This window comes from Conger conger, chromosome 1, assembly GCF_963514075.1.
Source record: "Conger conger chromosome 1, fConCon1.1, whole genome shotgun sequence".
NCBI lineage: Eukaryota > Metazoa > Chordata > Actinopteri > Anguilliformes > Congridae > Conger > Conger conger.
In genome coordinates, this window is record NC_083760.1 from 81235241 (window position 1) to 81247784 (window position 12544).

General features: G+C 47.8%; 1 protein-coding gene across 1 annotated transcript; it reads right to left on the reverse strand.

The window, feature by feature from the left end:
• Window positions 1-671: 671 nt before the first annotated feature.
• Window positions 672-9751, reverse strand: wu:fe05a04 (zinc finger protein 628). The gene is made up of 4 exons (XM_061250852.1): window positions 9312-9751; window positions 8039-8620; window positions 4715-5694; window positions 672-3920 (listed from the first exon to the last, which is right to left on the reverse strand). The coding sequence occupies exons 2-4, from the start codon at window positions 8613-8615 to the stop codon at window positions 2712-2714; spliced, it is 2766 nt and encodes a 921-aa protein (XP_061106836.1). The 5' UTR covers window positions 8616-8620; window positions 9312-9751; the 3' UTR covers window positions 672-2711.
• Between the last annotated feature and the right edge of the window lie 2793 nt (window positions 9752-12544).

Below are 12544 nucleotides of genomic sequence, written 5' to 3' on the forward strand. Positions count from 1 at the left end.
ATGGACGGATAAATTAGGACCTGATGAGGTCTTGGGCTGAAAATGACATTACATTACCGGCATTTGGCAGATGCTCTTACCCAACATACAGTTGATTAGACAATGACAGTCCCATGGATTGTAGGCCCTTAACCCTCCCCCAAGGCTCAAGGGCCCAACGGCTGTGCAGATCTAATTGTGGCTACACCGGGGATCGAACCACCGACCTTGCGGGTCCCAGTCATTTACCTTAACCACTATGCCACAGGCCACCCGGAAGATGGATGAACAATTACTACTATGGATCCCATTACTATGGACCTGGATTCTATGAAGAGGTTGTGGGGTCATTATTATATCAAATCTCCTCCTCAGAGTTGCACTCACGACCGTTCTGCAGCAGGTTTCGGATGACGGCCACTGCACACAATTCCTTTGGTCCCCAGCCAAAGGAATAATCATACTTTTAGTGCTCCTTGAGGACTGGAGTCATTCTTGTAGTTGATGTTCTCATGCCAACTTGCACCTCTGAATTCCACCAATACACGCCGTATATACACACACACACGTCGTACAGACAATTAAAGCAGAATAAATACTGAATCCCTAACTGACTGTAACCCCTCACTTTCAACTTGAAACACTGATACACTCAAACATCCAGGTGAACACTGGAATAATGTACATCTCGGTGCATTGTTTTAAGTTTATTTGCCAAAAGAAAACATGAACAGTCTCTCATCCCCAACAGAAAACAAAACATTTTGTTTTACAGTTCCCATTTACCAGCAGTACAACGGTTAAAGGTATGACAAACTTTCTACATTATCTGAAAGACAATACAGCAAGCCATAACAAACCCAAAAACATACATTATGTAATTGGGGGGAGGGGGGGGAGAAAATAAAAAAACCAGGTAGATCATGTGGATTCATATTGCACAGTAAAAGACCCTCAATTCTTCTCTACCAGGTCATTCTTCTTCTTTGACAGGTAGCTGCCCAGCAGGGGTAGGTCAACAACCCGATGGAAAGGCCTGGTCATCAAGCACAGGACACCGATGAATCTTACTGATCAAATTGCATTCTGAATTTCAGCTTTCAACTTTTCAATTACATTTTTGTCTCTCGAAAGTTAAACATAATTTAGTTTTTGAAAATTGTGCTAAAACACCGTGTTGATGCAAGGTGGAGCTGAACGTTTGTCCCATGACTTCACATCTGCATGAACCGTTTACCTTCCTTACGGACAGAGAACTTTCACATACCACATGCACCAAATTAAAACCAATCTTGGCACGAGGGCTTAAAAAGCAGTCGGCATGTCTTCCTGGAATTACAAGGATGTACAGTACAGTCGATCAAAGAGTAAGAAACTTTTTACACAGATCACACTTCTTAACAGTGAACTCCAGAGGACAGAGGAAATCGGAAGGGGTTGGGGGGTAAAACACTGCAGTACGTTCAGCTTTGTGGCAAAATTAACACAAAAACACAACCATTTTGATTTAGTAAAATCAATTTCTGAATCCTGCCCTAATGATCTAGAATATACATGTTTATATAAAACAGAAAACAGCACATTGGAATAATTCTCAACTAAGGTTGTGAAAGAAAAAAATGAGACATTAACATTACTGTACTTTTAAGAAAATATTTTCTTTTTTCTTTTTTTCTTTTTTTACATTTATAAAAAAGATTTCTGTTCCCATTAATCAGCACCTAGGAAGGAGTGGGTATATGTTCCACCCGGTCAAATTGGAGATAATATGTTCCATACAGCATCAGAGCAAACTGACAAAAATGTGTAATGTGTAACAGTTACTTACACCTCTTAAAATAAAAAGTACAAACACACACAGCAGCAACAGACACTTCCCATGACGTCTGAATCCTGACTTCTGTTGGCCAAGATGGTTTAGTCATTTTAAACAGTCTACACTCAACAGTGACGGTCTACACTTTACTGTAACGGCGCCTCGACTGTGCGTCCCTGAAATCACCACAGCACATTCACAGAGCGCGTTTACAGGCAGGGCTAAACGGGTCCGATTTCCACCGCCACGAGGAAGAACCATGTCCACGCGGCGTGTTCGAGCGCAAACCCCAGCGCCAAAAAGGGAGATTTCAGACACCCACGCCTCTCCTCCGATACGCCAGGCGTCACCAGCTGCTTCTGTTCACAGCGCTGACTGCAGCGAAGGGAGACGCCGTTGACATGGGAGTCCACGGCGGAGCAGTTGGTTTGTTGGGTGATAAAACACGGACCACAAAACCATGTTTGAACCGTCCCATACCCTGGGTGATGAAATCGCCCATCGCGCAGCGCCCAATGGAGCGACCAGCCACATTCGGCACTGGCACAGGCACTGGGACTGGGACTGGCCTTGGCACAGGCTGAATTCGGTCCGTAACCATGGGGCCCTTACACCACAGTCTGCACTCTTGTGAACACCACCTTTCGTATAAATCATAATAGTCTTGGAGAGAGGCATCGAAAAAACAGAAACCTTGTGAATCAGAACTTCCGCCGGTGTGACATGGTAGGAGTTTAAAAGCTACAAAATACGTCAAAAGGCCTCAAAAACCCTGTTTACTTGCACACTGTACCACACTCACCCCCTTGGTTTCAGAAACATGCAACTACTTTGCCATTATCGTGTTATATTAGAACCGATTATACTACTGTTGCAGGCCTCACTGTGGATTTAACCAAGCTCATAATGTCCAAGGTCAAGGCTTCTTTTGGGGTCTCAGTTCCCTCTTTGTGGGGGGGCTCACAGGAGGGGAGACAGAGGGGGAGGGGGAGGAGGAGGAGGACAGGGGCTGTATTTCGGGAGAGCAGTCTTGGAGCGGGGAGTCTGACTCCATGGCGTGCTGCATGTAATGCTGGACCATTTCGCCTTCCAGAAGGATCTTCCCGCAGTTCACACACTCATGGGGCTCACCGTCTACCTCCTGGTCCGCCTCCATCTCCTCATCCCGAATTTCCACCTCCACGCTGTCGAAAACCCTGCCCCACTCCTCCTCCTCCTCCGCTGTGGTCCCGGGCCCCGGGCCCTGCCGGGTCCGAGCGCCCTGGCGTTCCGCGTCGCTCCCTTCGTCCGCGCTGGAGTCGCTCCGCTTCAACGAGCCCCGCGGCATCCCGGAAACTCCGCGCGCGGGGGGCTCCATTTTCACACGCGCGGGTTTACACGCTCCGCCTCGCTCCTTTGGAGCCTCCGGCCCCAGCGCTCCCGCCTCCCCGCCCTCCACTTTCACGGCCCGCAGGGAGCCTCGCTCCTGCCCCGTCTCCTCCTCCTTCGCCACCGCCCCGCCATCTTTGTTCCCGACCTCCACCTCCACCCGTTCCTCCTTCACGGCGATGGTCCAGGTCCTTCCTTTCGTGGAGGGGTGGTCCTTGGCGGCGCGGGGCCTCCCCGCCACAGCCGAGCCGAACAGGCCCCCGGCCCCGGGGGCCCCGACGATCTGCATGGTGACCGGGGGGGGGCGGGCGGGGCCCGGGGGCTGAGCGCCATCGCCCGTCGGCGCCGGGGGAGGCATTCCGGGAACAAACGTGGCCTTGGAGATCTGCAGCTTGAGCGTGGTCCCCGGCACCGGCAGCGACTCCTGGCAGGCAGCCTCGGGCGTCGGGCCCTCGCCCGCGGACGCCTTCGCCTGGCCCGCCGAGTCTGTGGCGCTTTGGGCTGAACCGGACCCCAGCAGCGCCCGCGGTTCTTTCACTGACAGCGAGCTCGCAGGAGGAGCGGTGGCCATCTCCGCCAGGCCGGGCGGCGACGAGTCTGCGGGAACCGGCAGGAACATGACCAGGGACGTGCCGGGAGGAGGACACTTATCCAGCGTGAGCTTCCAAACACCCTTAGGTGGAGCCTCCTCCTCCTTCTCCTCCTTCTCCTCCTTCTCTGCAGCTGGAGTGTCCTTCTTCTGCTTCTTTGCTGCCACCTGCAGCAAGGCAAGACGCAACGTGTCAACACAAAAGCACAGAGGGAACACTCCCAATAACATACCGCAGATAAAAGGTAAACGGATGACTTGTGTTGTTTTCTCGGGGGGTTTTTTTTACACCGGGGTGAACACGGTTTATTGCACAAGGGTATTCAATTCTTATGGTAAATATTATATTAATGCTTGATTTGCTTATTATAACGTGGAAACACAGCAAGTGCTAACACTAAAACTGCCACAGGGGGAAAAAGAAAGGCCATGAAAGAGTTAGTGAGGTTAACACAGGTCATTGGCCCAATAAGGCAGAAATACCAGTTCCCATTTAAAGCTACATTGTCAAGCAAACAAAACAAAGTCATGGATTCCTCCACTCTTACTATGCTTTGTATTCACATCAGGGAGTGTCCAATATTCTTTTTTCCTATTTAACCCTTTGAAGGATTTGAAGGTTTTGTAGGTTTTGTGGAATGTTTTGAGATGAGAATAATAAATAAACAAATATTCACATGTATATGCTGTGAACATAATACTTTTCTTTTTAAAAGAGAAGATTTTGACGGCAGCGCGGTCCTCCACCTCATCTCAACTACATGTTTTTTGTTGGACCAGCACCCAGCTACATTTGATATATTGAGATACAAGTTTCTTTTTATAACATTTTGGAATTTCTTTGTTCCACATTCTAAGCCCGTGTTCTAGAACACTGTGACCGTGACATGGGCAGCGCAGCCCTGACCGCGACCGCGACCGCGACCGCGCGTTCATAAACGGAGGCGCCGTGTTTGACTGACCGGGTCGGGCGGCGGCCGGCCGCAGAGCTTGCGGTGGCTGTCGTAGCCCTGCTGGTGCGGGAAGCCCAGGCCGCAGCGCTGGCACAGGCAGGGCCTCTGCCCGGCGTGGCCCCCCATGTGCGACATGAGCAGCAGGGCCGAGCGGAAGCCCTTGCCGCACTCGGAGCAGGTGAGCACCCTCTGGTGGGCGCTGCCGTGCCGCCTCAGCTCCTCGCTGCTGCCGAAGGCCTGGCCGCACTCCATGCAGCGGACGCCGTCGCCCCGCGCCCGCTGCCCCGCGCCCTGGTGGCCCCAGCAGCCCGTCTCCTGCTTGTGCCTCTGGAAGTCCTCCTGGCTGTGGAAGAAGCCCAGGCAGGCCTCGCACTGGATGCGCTGCGGGGCGCAGGCGTGCTTGCGGTACAGCGAGGCCAGGCGGAAGTGGCGGCGGCACCGCACGCAGGTGTAGGGCAGCAGGCCCAGGTGCGAGAAGCTGTGGCGGAAGAGGACGTTCTTGCGCTCGAAGGCCTGGCCGCAGTCGGTGCAGAGGTAGGAGCGCTTGGCGGCGTGCTGCTCCATGTGGCGGGCCAGCGTGCGGCGCCGGCGGAAGTGCCGGTCGCACTGGGAGCAGTGGTGCCGCCGCGGCTCCCGCTGGTGCATGTCCACGTGCCGCTGGCACTCCGTCAGGCACGCGAAGATGCGCTTGCAGAAGTCGCACTGGTAGAACTCCTTCTCCAGGTGCGAGTTCTCCAGGTGGTGCGCCAGGCTGTCCGCCGTCTCGAACACCGCCTGGCACACGCGGCAGCGGAAGGCGGCGGTCTGCGCGTGGCTGCGCAGGTGGGCGCGGTAGTTGGCCAGGTGGCAGAACTGCTTGCCGCACTCGGCGCAGCGGTAGGGCCGCGCCCCGCTGTGCAGGTGCATGTGCTCGCGCAGCTGGAAGGCCGAGGGCAGGCTCAGCCCACACACCCGGCAGCTGCGCTCCGCCAGGGGGTCCGCCGACGCATCTGGAGACATGACACAACATAAAACACAATATAAAACAACATACAACACACACCACAAAACACAACATGTAAGAACATATAACACAATATAAAACAACACACACCACAAAACACAACATGTAAGAACATATAACACAATATAAAACAACATACAACACACACCACAAAACACAACATGTAAGAACATATAACACAATATAAAACAACATACAACACACACCACAAAACACAACATGTAAGAACATATAACACAATATAAAACAACATACAACACACACCACAAAACACAACATGTAAGAACATATAACACAATATAAAACAACATACAACACAACACACACCACACACACAACATGTAACAACATATAACAATATAAAACAACATGTAACACAACATAAAATAACATAACACAACACACACAACATGTAACAACATATAACACAACATATAACACAACACAAAACACAACACACACCACAAAACACAACATGTAACAACATGTAACAACATATAACACAACACACAACACAACATATAACACAACACAACATATAACATAACAAAAAACATACCATAAGTCAGAGGTGGGCAAAGAGGGCCGTATCAATTTCTGGATTCCATACCAACTTCTGGCCTTAATAACCATAGCCATCTGACGTTTTAGCTACAGTACATTTCTTGATGTGCATGAATGACAGCCGAAGACTGCTCGTGTCCCCCATTTAACTGTGATCTAATCTCTGAGTGAACCAGTGTAGGAGCATGCAGCCAATTAGCTCATTTAGCCAGGGCAATTGGTGGAAACAAAAACCTACATACACACCGACCCTCCAGGACCGGAATTGCCCACCCCTGACATAAGGTAATGGCGAGAACAGGCCATTCAGCCCAGCAATGCTTGCCTTTTCCTACCCCTAAGTGTACTGACTGCCTAGTTTGCCTAGAAAGCTGGGTAGTGGGTACAACGTATCAAGTCTTGAAAACCCCCGGTGTTTCTGCCTCCACTACATGTACTGGCAAGCTATTCCACACATTGACAACTCGCTGTGTACTTCCTAATATCTGTACGGAACTTCTCCTTTGACAATTTCCCTTTCGTTCTGCTAACCGAACTCACCCTGAAGAATCCCCTATAATTCACTTCGTTAATCCCTTTAATGAATTTAAAAGCCTCAATCAGGCACATTCAGGCAAGTGTTGCCTAAGCACCGGCACCAACCGCACACTTCACCACATACACCAGCCCAGCCCAGCCCAGCCCAGCCCAGCCTTTCAACCAAGCAGTTACACATCTGATCTTACTAAACATCAACCATCAGTCATCTTTTCCCTACAGACCTTGACTAGTAGAATCAGGCGTCTTAACTGTTTGGTTGGAAAAGCCTGCACAAACGCCAGCCCTTTTTCCAGATATGTTTGGGGATCCCTCCTTTAGGTTTTCATTTCAACCATAATTTAATTTAATTTCATTTCAACAACAAGGGGTCTTATAGTGTATCACATGTGCAAAATTAGGGTTGAAATGAAAACCTATCGGACGGTAGATATCCGAGAACAGGGTCAGGCAGCTCTAACATACACTCAGCAAGCTTATGCAGAGCAGCAATGTGTCAGAGATCGGTGTGGGAAAGGGAATCAGGTTATCTGGTCCCACACCTACTGGCGCCAGCATCTGAGTTGAGTTAGCCAAATCAGCTCATGGCTTCAACTGCTTTAACCGTTCTTTTCACAGCAGGTGTCTCAGACTGGGAACCTCCCATGCCTGACAGCCAGCAACAGAGAAGAAAGAAAAAGCCAAGCTGAAAGGCTGTTTGGCTTTGCTGCGGGTTTACTTTTACTTTGTTGCTTTATTTTTTTATTTATTATTATTATTATTTTTTTTAAACAAAAGAGTCCCACAATGGTGAAAGTTTTTGCTTGTTTCAATCGGCCTTGCATGCATTCTCTCTCCCTACACGACAGTGTAATCTAGATGTATGGCATGTCCCTCCCGGAGGTGTGTCCCAGTGTGTGAAAAAAATGTTTGGGAACTTTCAGTACCAGTTTGATCCCTCGGCCAGGGTGTCAAACTGTCCCTGGGCAAGACACTTAAACCCCAATAGCTCCCGACAAGCTGAATGGTGCCTTGCATGGCAAGCAAGTATGGGAATGGGTGAATGAGGGGCATTCATTTTAAAGCTCTTTCTTTATAAATGCAGTCAATTTACCGTTTACCATTGCTAATGGGGACAAGTCAACTTCTATTTCAAATCGATAAATCTCCCATAAACAAACATTAATTGAATTTCAATTTCTCCAACCCTACTAAGAGCCAGGTGAAATAATACAGTGTTGCCATCTCACCTGAAGCCTCTTCTTCATCATCCTCTTCTTCATCATCATCATCCTCCACATCTTCTTCACTGACATCGCTGTCATCAGACTCCTCGGAATCCTTCTCTGCTTCAGCTCCAGGGTGTTTATTGTCTTGCTCTGGTCCCATGCCCGCCCTGCCACTACCTCCCCCACCATCACCTCCCCCACTAACATAATTAAGGCCTGCCGCAGCTTCCGGCTTTTTCCTGACTGCGGTGCTAACATTTTGCTCCCTGTGCTTCGGCCCCGCGCCAGTATGGGGTGTGTCGACGGGGTTCGATTGGTCGTCATTTTGACCTCTTTGTGCGGCGACCTTATGAGCGGGAACACAGTCGCGCGTCTTTGTTGGTTTACTGGCGTCTGGAAGAACTCCCGCTACACTGTCGGGGCGAAGGTCTTTGGGAGGGGGAGGGGCAGTCTGAGAGACTGGAGGAGTGAGAGGAGCGCATGGGGAGTCATTGGGGCAAGGATGCGATGGCACCTCCTTAGCCCGTGCTTCATCTTGGAAGAGTTCAGGGAAGCCCAGCTCTGTCAGCTGGATATCAATTGTAAACTCTGAGGACATGACATCTATGAATGATAAAGACAGACGGTTAACTGAGGAACATTACAGTATGCATAGTTCTGGCAATGAGATGCATGATTTGGTTGATAATTAGACATCTTTCCAACCAGAGATGCTGAAAAACACCCATTCGCCAAATAACCGGATATACAAATTGCATGCATGAGAGAAAGGTAGCCTCAATTTTTCAGTCTGATTTGAGTAAAATATTGTGCCTGAAAAGGAGCATAAATATCCTGAACAGCTCGTTTTAGATACAATGGCAACATTATTCAGTTGCTGGCGTAAGACGCAGTTAAACACCTTTGGGGAAAATAATATCCTCGAAAAATGAAACGCGGAGCGCGGGCCTGTCCTAACTACCTAGCTAGCTCGACAATGTTCTGTTGTGACCACAGAATCTGGCAAGCGGCGCGTTTGTTAACTTAGATATCCCCAATGCTGTATGTTTACGAAAGAAACCGCAAATGTTAAATAGCTCGCTAATGTTAGTCATGTTTGCATGCTGCAAGCACGAGTATTGTGTTGTCTTGTTGTCAAATATAACGTTCAAAAACATGGAAACCAATCCATTGACTAGCAAACGTGTTAGTGGCAGCTAACAACACGGTAACTCCGTAGCTAAAAGTATTAACATTTAAGCTGTAACAAATATAAAATCACAACAAAGGTAATCTCGTGCATTCTTAACGTTACCTGGTTGAGCTTTGTTGTTATTAAGCCAAATATCCTCAAGTAAGAAAGCTTAACGAAGTGGTTCTTGTTGAAAGAAGGTACGCATCCCGTAGGGTCTCAAATGGCGAGGTAAGTTAACATACACAGGTAGTTAGCCAACTCGCTCTATGCTGACAGAAAAGATAACATTAGATGGCTAGTGCATTGCGTTAAACAGTCAGCCAGTGCGCAATTTTCACTTAATTTTACATTCGATTATTTTCCAATTGCCCCGCGTAATTCAGTCACTTGTGTTCTATTCTTGCCCCGCAGGTGAACATAGCCTAGCCTACTACCAACTACTGACTCTGGCACAGTTTCTATTTTTTCCCACATCACGGTTAAGGTTTGACACAGGTATGAGCGAGCTGAACCTGGATCATTTTGGAGCCACAAATCATCTGGAACCCCTTCCGCCTAGTTTTCCCACGAGTCTTGACCATAGACTGCAGAAACAATAGAGCCTGATTATGAAAACTAGTGGTTCCCTAATGGCGCATTACTGTCACCTATAGTACTGGAGTACGTAGTGCAAAGGAAAATAGACGGGGTCGGGCAACTGATTCGTCTTCTGCAGTTGCGGAAATGGCTTTGTAATCAAATTATATTCACCACGGAACTGGTAAATGGTCTGCATTTATATAGCGCCTTTATTCACAGCGCTGTACAATTGATGCTTGTCATTCGCACACACGCACACACACACACGTATACACACACATCCAGGGCAGGATCGAACCAGCAACCGACTGCTCTTACCTCCTGAGCCAATGTCGCCCCGAGGCATTAGCTGTATAACTAATTGCAAAAGTTGCTGGGACCTGGTAAAATATGGATAGTTTGTTAACTTATTAAGATTTGAGTAATGGCCATACCCATTAATGTACAGCCTGCATTGGAAAGTCTGTCTTTCTCTATAGCCGAAGTCTTGCAATATTATTTTCGTTATCCTTTTATTTTTGTCATATATCTATATTTCTGTCATTTACTTTGGGACCTGACTCTCACACTACACCAACTAGTGATCACCAGCATATTCTACTGTGCATTCTGCTAATTAATTTAGCTAATAAGTTCAATTAATTGTGGTGTGCATAATAATATCAGAGACATCCTAAGAACGGAGATGCCCTACGGAGATGCCCTACCGCCCAGGCTGTGTCGAAGTGTCCCTGAGCAAGACACCTAACCCCCAAATGCTCCTGATGAGCTGGTCGGCGCCTTGCATGGCAGCCAATCGCTGTTGGTGTATGAATGGGTGAATGAGAAGCATCAATTATACAGCGCTTTGGATAAAGGCGCTATATAAATTCCAACCATTTACCATTTATATCCTTCTGGTCTAGTATTATATTATTATGTATGGTCATTTAGAGGTCATGCTTACCTGGCATCTTAGCTCTCAAGATTACTGGAAAAGCACTTCCAATATAAACCTAATCAAATCACTATATACAATATCAACTGTGAGTAAAAAAGACAAATTCTAAGATAAAGGGTGGAGGTTGATGTAATTCCAAGTTCAAGTGGGTGGGCCTGTAGCGTAGTGGTTAAGGTAAATGACTGGGACACACAAGGTCGGTGGTTTGATCCCCGGTGTAGCCACAATAAGACCCGCACAGCTGATGGGCCCTTGAGCAAGGCCCTAAACCCTGCATTGCGCCAGGGGAGGACTGTCTCCCGCTTAGTCTAATCAACTGTATGTCGCTCTGGGTAAGAGTGTCTGCCAAATGCCAATTGTTTTCCCTTCCCTTGCTGGCCAGCAACAATCCAGCATTTTAAAACAAGCTTGCATCATTTGAAAATGCAGATATTAATGTATTTGTGATTGAAAATGATCTAAGATTAGTGTGATGATAATCAATCATGCTTTGTCATCAGAGAGTATTTTTATGAACAATTCCAGGCTGTGAACAAACATTTGTCAGAATTTTGTAATGCAAGTAATATGAGACAAAATGTAACTTATACTTCTCTATGACGTATAATTCATTGATTTAATTTTCACACGTGGAGAAAAGGAGTTTGGAGTAGTTTTGGGGTTGTGTCATACCCTGTGGCACTGGGCACTGTCTACAACAAGGGGTCTGGTGTCTCCCTCTCCATCCGCAGAGCTGGCACCACCGCAGACCTGGATCCCCCACCTCCAGCCTACCAGCCTGCTCCGGGAGAGCACAGGAGGGAGATGCAGGGTGCTGACGAATGGGAGAGTCGTCTGAAAAGCAGGCACATCGGAAACTATAACGATAAGTCAAAGGGAAAGCACGGCAGCCATTTTGTCCTTCCATTTCATCACATCATATCCACAATGACCAGAACACATTAGTGAACGCCAGCCTACATTAAGGCACTTAGGAAAGGCTTCATCCAGAGTGACTTAGCACATGCTGCATGAAAGAAAATCACACAGTTCATTTATACAGCTGGATATTTACAGAAGCAATTTGGATTAAGCACCTTGCTCTGGGGTACAACAGCAACAGCGGCAGCACTCCAGCTAGGAATTAAACCCATAATCTTTGAGTTACAGCCCAACTTCCCCAACCATTTTACTGCACTGCCTCCCAGCCTGCCAAACAGTACAAAACACTGACAGCCTTCTGTGAGGGGTTCTACGGCGTCTGTTTCAGTAGCATAGGGGGGGAGAAATGATCCAGCATTGTACGGTTTGCTAGAATTATACATTCACTGAGCACTTTATTAGGTAGACTCGTACACCAGCATGTTAATGCAAATATTTAATCAGCCAATCATGTGGCAGCAACTAAATGCATACAAGCATGCAGACATGGTCAAGAGGTTCAGATTTTTTTCAGACCAAATGTCAGAATGGGGGAAGAAATGTGATCTAAGTGAATTTGGACTGTGGAATGATTGTGGGTGCCAGACAGTCAGAAACTGCTGATCTCCTGGGAGTTTGCAGAGAATGATGCGAAAAACCAAAAAAACATCCAGTGATCCAGAAGTTCTGTGGGCAAAAACGCATTGTTACTGAGAGAGGTCAGAGGATAGGCTACCGCAGCAGACCAATAAGTCTAAAAAACAGGTCTAATACATACCTAATAAAGTGTTCACTGAGTGTATACACAATAAGCAGTCTTCATTCAAAATGTGAGTAATTGCATACCTGCAGACTTGTCTCTGCGATAACCCAGGAGTGCAGTCCATTTCTCTCTGGGTTTTGGTGCAACGCGTGGCATCTCCCTGTTTGTGAT